Here is a 12,950-nt window from a genome sequence, read left to right on the forward strand (position 1 = left end):
AGTGTTAAAGAACACAATCTGAAGTTAACTGATACCAGCCAACTTCTCAGACGAACCACCTAGATTACAATTGAAAGATCTTGGGTTCACAATTGGTTAAAATCCTTATAAGACTCTTTTGCATCAAAAAGATGGGAATAAGACCCCAAGTTTCCTGAGCTTAAGGAAACCGCTTTGGTCTGGTGAAGCAAGAGATTCTGCAGTTCTGAAACCAAAGATTCTTTGGTAAGCGTACTTTCTGTCCTCAAAAGGTCAGCCACTTGAACCTCTGGACAATCCAGGTGAAATGTAGGAAACACCTTTCCCAGACAATGTTACTCACCCATCCATGCACATTTCAAGGTCCAGTTGTTTTCAAAATGTTGGACATGATCCCCCTACTGGCAACTTTGCTAGTACTGGAGGGACAACAATGACTGGCATGGAAGCAAAAGCACAGAGTACAATTCCTTTTCAGACTATACTGTTCTTTGGATGGCTCTTTTGAACCTAGGCAAGAAGCCTCCTCGAACAAAAAGTAACTCTGCCTTCCTCGAAAGGCAATTGAGCTACCTTAGAAACCATACATTGAGGCTCTGCTGGTATCTATTAAAACTCTTCAGCATCACTTCCAAGTGGTCCCCAATTCTAGGCAACAACTCAGTCTGCACATTCATAGGATAAGCTGGGCATTGCTGCATAGCAAGTTCCTCAACTTAAGGCCACACTCTGCTTAAGGGATCTACTGCAGATTGTTGCAAATATTTTGCTGGCCATGTGACACTGTTCAAGTCATCAAAGGAACTGTCCCGCAGTGGAATTTGGGTTTTGGGCACCACTGCATCATTATATACTAATTACTTCTAGACAAATTTAATCCACTGTGCTTAGATAACTGGTGAAAAGGGGATTGAGGGATACAGTGAAAAGGTAGTTCAATGGGGTTGATGTCTGGAAAATGGCTTGTTGGGGTTAATGGCATTTCCCCATTTCTAAAAATGCTTATATTTTAAGCAGGAACCCTCTTTTTGACTGTGCCCTGATCTCATGTCCTCTTCCCTTTCAAGTATATATCCAACTTCCTTTTGAAAGTCACTATTGAATCTGCTGCCACCATCCTTTCAGGCAGTGCATTCCAGATCATAGCAACTCGCTGCATAAAAAAAAATTCTCATCTCCCCTTTGGTTCTTTTGCCAATCAACTTAAACCTGTGTCCTCTGGTTACCAACCTGCTTGCCAGTGGAAACAGCTTCTCCTTATTTACTCTATCAAAATCCTTCATAATTTTACCTCTATTAAATCACTGTTCAAAAAAGGTGGTAGAGAGAAAACGGGGAAAGCCTGACATCGGTAGTGGGGAAAATGCTAGAATCCATTATAAAAGATGTAATAGCAGAGCACTTGGAAAACAGTGACCGGATCGGACAAAGTCAACATGGATTTACAAATGGTAAATCGTGCTTGACTAATCTACTGGAATTTTTTGAGGATGTAACTGGTAAAATAGATAAGGGAGAACCAGTGGATGTGGTGTATTTGGACTTTCAGAAGGCTTTCGATAAGGTCCCGCATAAGAGATTAGCGTGTAAAATTAAGGCACATGGGATTTGGGGCAAGGTATTCACTTGGATAGAGAACTGGTTGGCAGACAGAAAGCAAAGAGTTGGAATAAACAGCTCTTTTTCCGAGTGGCAGGCAGTGACGAGTGGGGTGCCGCAGGGATCGGTCCTTGGACTCCAGCTATTCACAATATATATTAATGATCTGGACGAGGGAACTAGATGTAATATCTCCAAGTTTGCAGACGATACAAAGCTGGGTGGGCGTGTGTGCTGTGAGGAGGATGCCGAGAAACTCCAGTATGATTTGGACAGGTTGGGTGATTGGGCAGAAACATGGCAGATGCAATATAACGTGGATAAATGCGAGGTTATCCACTTTGGTGTCAAAAACAAGAAGGCAGATTATTATCTGAATGGCAATAGATTGGGAGAAGGGGAAGTGCAACGAGACCTGGGCGTCCTTGTGCACCAGTCGCTGAAGGTAAGTATGCAGGTGCAGCAGGCGGTTAAGAAGGCAAATGGTAGGTTGGCCTTCGTAGCGAAAGGGTTTGAGTACAGGAACAAGGATGTCTTGCTGCCGTTGTACAGGGCCTTGGTGAGACCACATCTTGAGTATTGTGTGCAGTTTTGGTCGCCTTATCTGAGGAAGGATGTTCTTGCCATGGAAGGAGTGCAGCGAAGATTCACCAGGCTGATACCTGGGATGGCAGGAATGACGTATGAGGAGAGATTTGGTCGATTGGGCTTGTACTCGCTGGAATTTAGAAGAATGAGAGGGGATCTCATTGAAACTTATAAAATTCTAACAGGACTAGACAGACTAGATGCAGGAAGGATGAAGGATGTTCCCGATGGTCGGGGAGTCCAGAACCAGGGGTCACAGTCTAAGGATAAGGGGTAAGCCATTTAGGACAGAGATGAGGAGGAATTTCTTCACCCAGAGAGTGGTGAACCTGTGGAATTCTCTACCACAGAAGGCAGTAGAGGCCAATTCATTAAATATATTCAAGAAGGAGTTGGATATATTTCTTAAGGCTAAAGGGATCAAGGGACATGGGGAGAAAGCAGGGACAGGGTACTGAATTTGGATGATCAGCCATGATCGCATTGAATGGCGGAGCAGGCTCGAGGGGCCAAATGGCCTACTCCTGCTCCTATCTTCTATGTTTCTCCCCCTCCTTCAAAAAATATTCAGAAATGTACTGCAAACGTTACTGCTTCCAATTTACATCAAGAGATCCTGTACTTTCTTTTTAGTGTTACTTATGTCATGTTCCTATTAGAGAGACCAAAGTGGTACTCGCAACACACAAGATAAACTGAAAACTGCTAGATTTTTGAATATTCTCAAATGGAAAAATAAACCTTTTTAATGGCTTTCCGCAATTCCTTTTTAATAGCGGGCACTGAAATTCCGCAAAGATTTTCATTCTTGGACGTTTTGGATGTCTTAGGTACAGAAGAAAATAACTGGAAAAAAAAAGTGAAAATATCAGTTCGACAAACCAAATAACTAACATCTCAGCATCACAACTAACTGTCCCTTGATTGGAGAGCTAACAAGAAGGAAGAAAGTGAGACGTTTTAAAATAGTAGTCAGCAAACAGTTTTATATGTAGTGGAAAATAGTCCAATGCACTTGGAGAACGTTGCAGTCAATAAAGTAAGGAAACAAATGGGTTCAACAACAACACAACTTGCAATTATATAGCACCTTTAATGTAGTAAAATTTCCCAAGGTGCTTCACAGGAGGATTATCAAACAAAATTTGACATTGAGCCACACAAGGAGATATTAGGACAGGGTTTGGTCAAAGAGGTAGGTTTCAAAGAGTGTCTTAAAGTAGGACAGAGAGGTAGAGAGGCGGAGAGAATTCCAGAGTTTTGGGCCCAGGCAACAGAAGGCACAGCCGCCAATGGTGGAGCAATTAAAATTGGGGAAGCACAAGAGGCCAGAATTGAAAAGGTGCAGTGATCTCATAGGGTTGTAGGGTTGGAGGAGGTTACAGAGGTAGGGAGGGGTGAGGCCATGGAGGGATTTGAAAACAAGGATGGGAATGTTAAAATCGAGGCATTGCCAGACCGGGAGCCAATGTAGGTCAGCGAGCACAGGAGTTATGGGTGAAGAAGACTTGGTGTGAGTTAGGATACCGGCAGCAGAGTTCTGGATGAGCTCAAGTTTATGGAGGGTGGAAGATGAGAGTCCAGCCAGGAGAACATTGGAATAGTCGAGTCTAGAGGTAACAAAGGCATGGAGGAGGGTTTTAGCAGCAGATAAGCTGAGGCAGGAGCGGAGACAGGCAATGTTACGGAAGTGGAATACGGTGACCTTGGTGATGGAGCAGATATGTGTTCAGAAGCTCATCTCAGGGTCAAATAGGAGGTTTAAAGTGAAGAGATGTGGTAAATGAGGAGATTTCAGAGTGGCCAGTTGACTTGCACAAGTGCTGTTGTTGGGACTGCTATTGTTTATAATTTTCATAAATGACTTACAGGACCAAAATATTGTCCAAGATGACCAATGGTACCAAATTGTCAGTAGTAAATGATGTTAACCAATGTGCAGTAGAAATCCAAAGAGATCTGGACAGGCTAAATCAATGGGCAGATGGTGTTCAACACATGCAATTGTAAAGTCAGGAGATTCGATAGAACCAAGAATGCTGAGTAAATGTTAAATGCTGGCATGGCAACAAAGAAACCTACGAATTTTGGTGGACACATTGTTAAATCTGTCGATTCACTATTCACAGGTGGTCAAGAAAGCAAATAAAATGTTGGAATGCGGTGTTACTTGCAAGTCAAAAGGACATGATTTTGACGTTTTATCTGGCCAAGGCAAGACCTCATCTGGGGTGCACGGTGTTCAGTTTTGGTCTCTGTATTACGGAAAGAATACCATGCTATAAGAGGGAGTCCAGGAAAGTGTCATCAGGTCGATTCCTGAACTTAGAGGCCTGGGTTACGAGGAAAGATATTTTACCCTGGGACCTTTGAAAAGAGAAGGATGAGGGGAGAATTGACACAGGTCTTTATAAACTTTTCAGATATTGAGAAATTCGATCTCGGAAAGTTTCTGTCAGGCACAGGATTGAAGGACTGAGTGACAGTTTAAAATTAAGGATGCCAAAAGAAAATGGGAAACTTGGGCAAAAGTTTTTCCACAGGAGGGCGTTAGAAATGTATAACAGGTTGCCATGAAAATCAAGACAGCTTTCAAAAATGGACTGGATGAATTTTAGTTAGTAAACTGGATTCCATTAGTCTTAGTATCACAAATGGGTAGGCTGGGTGGAACAAGGCTCCTCTCCAGGCCAAAATATTAGGTTGCTACTCTTCTTTCTGGCCAGCGACAACATGAGGCAACCCATATCTTCCACTGCTGTACAATTAGCAGATCACGGTCTTGGTCATTTCTGTAACAAAGTCCCTTTTTATGTGGACCAGTCATTCGCCTGACTCAACTCCCTGGCAGATGAACTGACTACATGCAATGAGGGGGGTGCGGTGGAGGGGTTGCCACTCACTTACATCAGACGTGCATACCCTGCTGGATGTTGTCAACCCAGTATTCAGAGACCGGAACTCTTGCCTTCACTCACCGGGGCTGACTGGGGTGGGGCTCTAGTCTACGCTTAATTCAAAGTCACTTAGTTCAAACAATCTGATCGTTTTTTTAAGCCCTAAATTCCCACTTTGCTGTGTAATTTACATTGTTTAATTCAAATTATTGGATAATTCAAATTTTGTTCGTACAAAAAAACAACTGTGAATTGTCAATTGACTGCAAATGTGCAAGTTAATCACTTGCATTGCAGATTTTTTCTGGGGTTTTTTTGTTTCTGTACAACTGTAAATCTTATAAATAAATCTGACTGCTAGGTTTAACCTGAACCAAATGGTCTGACAGCATGATGTTTTACGCTTTTCAGGAAGGACAGTTACATAGCGGCCAGTTTCCATAAACTCTGATATGAAGTAACTTAGTAAAAAGACAATAGTTAATTTTTTGGCATTCTACTCCTGTTCAAGCATAGATATGATGCAAGTTCCTGATCATAGGAGGCATAAGCATGCCTATGGAAACTGTACTTAGCTGTAATCTCATTTAAAGAGAAGTGAAATACAGCCTAAATAATAAGTTATCTTCATATGATGACTTATCACATTGAAATATCTCAAAGTGCTTCATACAATGAATGTCTTTGACATACTGTGGCAGATGTGGCTTTGGTTTAATGCTTTATCCCAAGGATGGGGCCTCTAACAATGCAGCACTCACTCAGTAACAGTAGAGTGACAGCCTAGATTATGAGCCCAAACCCAGGGATTTCCTGACCCAAAGGCTTCTACCAAACAAGTCAAGCGGAACACACAAATTAGAAACTTCCACAAGCTATAAACTTATTTTGCGCATCTATATTTTGCTCTTATTATGGACTTTGATATGTACTACAAGGCTGACTAGCACTCATGTGATAAAGGATTGCTACATGTTGTGAACAAATTTCCCACTGAGGCAACCGAGATGACATTAGGAGGAACTCCCCAGCGTCCCAGTTAATCTAATGATCAATGAATGCCATAGACTAAGAGCAGGTCAGTCAAAGAAGTGTGCATCAGTGACTCCCCCAATAGCACAGTAAGTAAATATGCCATGTGGTTTGGTAATGAGTCACGCACAACACAAAGATCCCACGTTTGATTCGTGATGAATTAGCTGGCCTCAAGTCAGATAGTAACTGGAGAAATCACAGTTGGCCTCTATGTCTCCAGACTCAAGAGAATGGAAAAGAATATGGTCCCATTCTAGAAAGCTGCCAGCACCACTGGAACCATTTCACAGCAGGAATCACTGAAAATGTTTCAAATTAAACTATGATAGTCAGACAGAGGAGCACAAATTCAAGCTACCAAAAAGCAAATTTAGGATCATCAGTACTTTACACAGAGAATAATCAATAGATGAAATGGACATCCAAGTATTAAATGCAAAAGCTCTGTGGACATAAAAAACAGCCAGGTGCTGTGAAAAATGTTCTCTCATACACATCTATCTTGTGAACTCAGGCTATTCTCCGGTAGTAATGTGTGTCTGTTCTTGTTTTCGTCTCTTCGCACTCATCCCTCGGACAACTGTGTGAAGTAGTGAGAGGATTCGCAGGCTGATTAACAGTCTGACAGGCCGCAACGTGAACTCTCCTTCCATGGCTGTAACCATCTCTATACCAGCCGATAGGGCGGTTAGTCCTTTATGACGGGAGGGTTTAATGGGCTCCCACAACCCATATGACGGGGGGGGGGGGTGCGGAAGCACCCATACCTACTGGACGCGAGTATCCTACTGAATGTCAACCCAGAATTCAGAGCTGGTGCTCTGGTCTCCACTTGCCGTGGCCGTCTGGAGCGGACTCCTGCACCTCCTGGGCTCAATGGCGGGAATGCTACCACGAAGCAAAAGGCTCGCTCCATGCATTTCTGGGTAACCAAATTAATACAAAAGCTTTAAACAAAGAAGATATTATTTCCTTACTCCGTAAGCCAAAACCAATAAAAAATACACTTACTAGACATCTGCGGTGAACTACCAGTTGACTATCCAGAGAAAGCAGTTCTCCACTGAATATTTCCTCCTTTGTCTGCTTGCAAAATCCACATTTTAATGACATCCCACTAAAGAAATTACATAGAATTACATACAGCTGTGTAATAGAGCTATTTATTCAAGCCCCACTATGGACTTCAACTTGAACACAATCTGGACTGACACTTCCGTACAGTACTGACAGAGTGTTGCATCGTCTTTTAGGTGGGATGTTAAACCGAGGTCCCAACTAGCTGTTCAGGTGGATGTAAAGATCCTATGACACTATTCAAATAAGAGCAATGTTCTCCTGGTGTCCTGTCCCGCATTGCTCCCTTAACTAACACCACTATCAGATTATCCTGTTAATCCTTACAGACATAGAATTTACAGCTTAGAAACAGGCCATTCTGCCCAACAGGTCCATGCCGATCATTTCTTGCCGTTTGTGACACCCTGCTGTGCACAACTTAGCTGCTGAATTTACCTACATAAACGTAACTACAGTGACTGCATTTCAAAATGTGATCCATTGGTTGCCAAGCGCTTTGGGAGGTACTGAGGACATGATGTGGTATGATATAAATACAAGTTCTTTCAAATCTGCGACTCAATTGCTTTCTGTATCCTTTTAGCCCAGTGACTCATCCACATTTGAATGACATCTGAGGTGCTTAAGATGATGAAAGGGTTTGATAGGGGAGATAGAGAGAAACTATTTCCTCTGTTGGGGGAGTCCAGAACAAGGGGGACATAATCTTAAAATTAGAGCCAGGCCGTTCAGGGGTGATGTCAGGAAACACTTATTCACACAAAGGGTAGTGGAAATCCAAAACTCTCTCCCCCAAAAAACTATTGAGGCTAGGTCAACTGAAAATTTCAAAACGGAGATCGATAGATTTTTTTAATGCAAAGGTATTAAGGGTAACGGAACCAAAGCTGGTAGATGGAGTTAAGGTACAGGTCAGTAATGATCTAATTGAATGGCGGAAACAGGCTCAAGGGGCTGAATGGCCTACTCCAGTTGCTATGCATCCTTTTTGCTCAGTGACTTATCCCAATTGCTGGGACTGCCTTTGGATCACTGTTACATAAGGCAGCCACTCCTCCAACTCCCGATTACTCTTTTCCCCATGCCCCACAATTCACCTGGAACTCGCCTATTTCCCTCCAGCTTGCTCTCTCCCTCCCTGCTTTCAAAAATATTACCTTCCACTACTCCTTCAACCTCCCCACCCTAACCTTCTATGTTTTCTCTTCCTGATTAGCGTCCACTGTTATTATACTTCCTTAACATTTGGCGGTGTCTTCCTGCATTTGACGAGTGCCAAAAAAATGTTGTCAACTCCACGTTTAACCTTAACCTTAAGAGTTCAAATTGGTAACATGGGACTTCTCACAAGGCCTCCCACATTGACGACAGGCACTTCTATTTTATTGTGACCAGACTGCTTTTGAAATGAGGCAGGTGGCATAGTGGTTAGCACTGTTGTCTCACAGCGCCAGGGACCCGGGTTCGAATCCGGCCTCGGGTGACTGTCTGTGTGGAGTTTGCACATTCTCCCCGTGTTTGCGTGGGTTTTCTCCGGGTGCTCCGGTTTCCTCCCACAGTCCAAAGATGTGCGGGTTAGGTTGATTGGCTATGATAAATTGACCCTTAGTGTTAGGGGGATTAAATACGTGGGGTTACGGGGATAGGGTGGGATATGTGTTGGTGTAGGGGTTACGGGGATCGGGTGGGATATGTGTCGGTGCAGGCTCGATGGGCCGAAATGGCCTCTATCTGCACTGTGGGGTTTCTGTGATTCTGTAATGTTTGCTACCTTCAGAAGTCTTGCTTAATTTAGAAACTGGATAAGTGGCTTGGACAGTTTCCAGACCAGAAGTCAATACAGGTTTTCAATTAGGATGGCAATGGCACAGTTCATTGAATGCGCCGAATGGCTATCTCTTGTTTTTACTTCTTTGGAGTGTATTTTTCCTCCATCCACTGTCAACAAAAAATTGGGACAAGAATAAGCCAGCTTTACATTAATGACAACTTTTACACAATTAGCAAACAGAGCAAAACCTATTCCCCTCTCACACTCTCACCACCAGGAGCTGAAATTAAAAAGCATTACCAGCAGAAAAATATGTTTGAGAGCAATAAAACCAATTATGGTCTGCCATCGTGTGGGCTCTAGTCTCCATGCCATAGGCTTGGCTTATACCTGTGTCAGCAAACCAGCTTCACAGGCAATGAATAATTACACAAAAAGTTGCTCCATTCATAGTCATTTGCTGAAACTAAAACTTTAGTTTCTCAATAAAAAATAAAGTTAGGGCATTTGGGAGGGGTTCAAGCTACAGGCAGCCCAAAATAATATTAACTGCAATTTAATGTAGTTTTGTCAGGGTAGTCTACAGCAAATAACCAGATACAATATTTCAGTCAGAAAAGCTGCACCTTGACAATTAAGAAGTTTTTTTTAAAGTATATTACTAGCAATATACCTTCCAGGTCAAAGTTAAGTGTCAAGAATACTTTCCAAGAAAATTATTTCCCCCCCCACCCCCGAGTTTGGTTTTGAAGGAACAAACACTTTAAACTTCCCCTTTTGTCACAGATTTAAGGTGATTGGCAAAAGAATCAAAGGCGACATGAGAAAAACTTTTTTACACAGCGAGTGGTTAGGATCTGGAATGCACTGCCTAAAAGGGTGGCGGAGGAAGACTCAATCTTGGCTTTCAAAAAGGAATTGGATAAGTAACTGAAGGAAAAAAATTGCAGGGCTACAGGGAAAGGGCAGGGGAGTGGGACTAGCTGAAGTGCTCTTGCAGAGAAATGGCACGGGCTTGACGGGCCGAATGGCCTCCAACTGCGCTGTAACGATTCCATGATTCTATAAGCCTACAGTATTTATTCTTAAAATTAATACATACAAAGCTGGAAGAACAGCAAACTTCTAATCCAATATAAAGAGCAAGGGTTATTAGTGGCAGTTGCAGCTTCTGGGGGCAGGATATAACCTACACCAGAGAAATGGATGGTGGAACAGTGGGGGAGGGGGGGGGGGTGAAAAGGAATAAGTTCCCCTCATATCCTCTGACAATAGTTGTGTCTATGAGTGTAACGTGTAAACAAGGATCATTAGTCAGCTTTTATTGCCAATTTAAAAATCTGTTTTTTTTTAAATAATTCTCGGGATGCGAGTGTCACCGGCAAGGCCGGCATATGTTGCCCATCCCCATTTGCTCTTGAGAAAGTGGAGGTGAACCTTCTTCTTGAACCGCTGCAGTCTGTGAGATGAAGGTACTCCCACAGTGCTGGTAGGGAGCAAGTTCCAGGATTTTGACCCAGAGACAATGAAGGAACGGTGATATATTTCCAAGTCAGGATGGTGTGTGACTTGGAGGGGATATTGGAGGTGCTGGTGTTCCCATGCAGCTGTAGCATTTGTCCTTCACGGATTTGAGGGGTGCTGCCAAAGAACCCTTGGCGAGTTGCTGCAGTGCATCCTTAAGACAGTACACACTGCAGCCACGGTACGCCGGTGGTGGAGAAAGGGGATGTTTAAACTGATGGATGGGGTCCCAATTAAGTGGCACGATTTGTCCGGGATAATGTCAAGCTTCTTGTGTTGTTGTTACAGCTACACACCTGACTTGTGCCTTGTAGCTGGTGGAGAAGCTTTGGGGAGTCAGAGGGGGGAAGCTACTCACCGCAGAATACCCAGCCTCTGACACGCTCTAGCAGCCACAGCATTGATGTGGCCAGTCCAGTTAAGTTTCTGGTCAATGGTAACCCCCCAGGATGTTGATATTGGGGGATTTGGTGATGGTAATGCCATTGAATATCATGGGGAGGTGGTTATGCTCTCACTGGTTGGCGAGGTCATTGCCTGGCATTTGTGTGGGACGAATGTCATTCATCAATCCAAGCCTGAATGTTGTCCAGGTCTTGCTGCATGTGGGCATGGACTGCTTCATTATTTTAGTTTTTTGGGGGTATTTTTCAGGTTAAGAACATAAGCAATAGGCGCAGAAGTAGGCCATATAGCCTTTCAAGCCTGCTCCGCCATTCAATAAGATCATGGCTGATTTTCGACCGCAACTCCACTTTCCCGCTCGAACCCATATCCCTTGATTCCTCTAGAGTCCAAAAATCTATCTATCTCAGCCTTGAATATACGCAAAGGCTCCACATCCACAGCCCTTTCGGGTAGAGAATTCCAAAGATTCACAACCCTCCGAGTGAAGAAATTCCTCCTCAGCTCAGTCGTAAATGATCGACCCCTTATTCTGAGACTATGCCCCCTAGTTCTAGACTCTCCAGCCTGGGGAAAGAGCCCCTAAGCATCTAGCCTGTCAATCCCCCTCAGAGTCTTATATGTTTCAATGAGATCACCTCTCATTCTTCTAAACTCCAGAGAGTATAGGCCCAATCTGCTCAATCTCTCCTCACAGGACAACCCTTTCATCCCAGGGATCAATCTAGTGAACCTTCGTTGCACCACCTCTAAGGCAAAGATATCCTTCCTCAGATAAGGAGACCAAAACTGTGCACAGTACTCCAGGTGTGATCTCACCAAAGCCCTGTACAATTGTTGGAAGACTTCCTTACTCTTGTATTCCAACCCCCTTATAATAAATGCTAGCATGCCATTTGCCTTCCTAATTGCTTGCTGTACCTACATGCTAACTCTCTGTGTTTCCTGTACAAGGACATTTAAATCTCTCTCAACACCAACATTTAATAGTTTCTCACTATTTAAAAAATATTCTGTTTTTCTGTTCATCCTACCAAAGTGAATAACCTCACACTTCCCCACATTATACTCCATCTGCCACCTTATTGCCCACTCGCTTAACCTGTCCGTATCCCTTTGAAGGCTCTTTGTGTCCTCCTCACAGTTTACTTTCCCATCTAGCTTTGTATAGTCAGCAAACTTGGATACATTGCACTCGGTCCCTTCATCTAGGTCATTAATATAGATTGTAAATAGTTGAGGCCCAAGCACTGACCCTTGCGGCATCCCACTAGTTACAGCCTGCCAACCAGAAAATGACCCGTTTATCCCAAAACTCTGTTTTCTGTCCGTTAACCAATCCTCTATCCATGCTAATACATTACCCCCAACCCCATGAGCCCTTAGCTTGTGTAGCAACCTTTTATGTAGCTCCTTATCGAAAGCCTTTTGGAAATCCAAATATACTACATCCACTGGTTCCCCTTTATCTACCCTGCTCGTTACATCCTCAAAATACTCTAGCCTCAAAAACTGGGAGAAAATCATGGGAGGGTCTCCAAAAAAAACCAGATTAAATTTGAGAGAAAATCAGAGAGAAAAAATAAATCATTTTTTATTTGAAACATCTTTAATACTCAAAAACAAGATAGGGACTAAAATAAAAATGACAGTTAGTCTAAATGTATGTTCACTGCAACGCCTAGTGGCAGAGATAACATGGGAAGAATAATTGTACTAACTTGTAACTTCAAAGTAAAGGTGGCAGAACCCATAAATCTTAAAAATGAGATTTATTTTATACCAGGATAAAATATATCTGACATCCAAAGTTGACCTAACGCAGATGAACACAGAAAAGCAGAAACAAACACTATGATTTGTACATCGTGGGTTATGAATGGACTGAATGGGCCCTCTTATAAACTTACCATCTGTTTCATCATGTCAGTTTGTTCTGTATCCTATATACTGTGTGACAAATTTAATTTCAAATACCCAGTGACCTTTAACAATGACCTCAGGATGCCCCAAAGTGCTTTACAGGCAATAAAGTACAGGAAACTCTTGGGTAACCAGCACCAACGGGACCG

The 12,950-nt window shown here is 43.0% G+C and overlaps 1 protein-coding gene across 8 annotated transcripts in view; it reads right to left on the bottom strand.

Moving 5' to 3' along the window:
- Positions 1-12,950, bottom strand: part of LOC147107410 (histone-lysine N-methyltransferase SETDB2-like) — a 120,479-nt gene that overhangs the window by 106,224 nt on the left and 1,305 nt on the right. For 5 of the 8 annotated variants that reach the window (XM_086006431.1, XM_086006432.1, XM_086006434.1 and 2 more), the window contains exons 2-3: positions 7,110-7,215; positions 2,908-3,012 (exon numbers count right to left, since the gene is read on the bottom strand). The exons of 2 other annotated variants lie outside the window; for them this stretch is intronic. In XM_086006431.1, coding sequence (XP_085862557.1) covers positions 2,908-3,012; positions 7,110-7,215 — 211 coding nt within the window. The remainder of the gene's footprint in view (positions 1-2,907; positions 3,013-7,109; positions 7,216-12,950) is intronic. One more of the 8 variants, XM_086006433.1, reaches the window with a different exon arrangement.

This window comes from Somniosus microcephalus, chromosome 14, assembly GCF_052327205.1.
Source record: "Somniosus microcephalus isolate GS21.2 chromosome 14, FLI_Smic_1.0, whole genome shotgun sequence".
In the NCBI taxonomy this organism is placed as follows: Eukaryota; Metazoa; Chordata; class Chondrichthyes; order Squaliformes; family Somniosidae; genus Somniosus; species Somniosus microcephalus.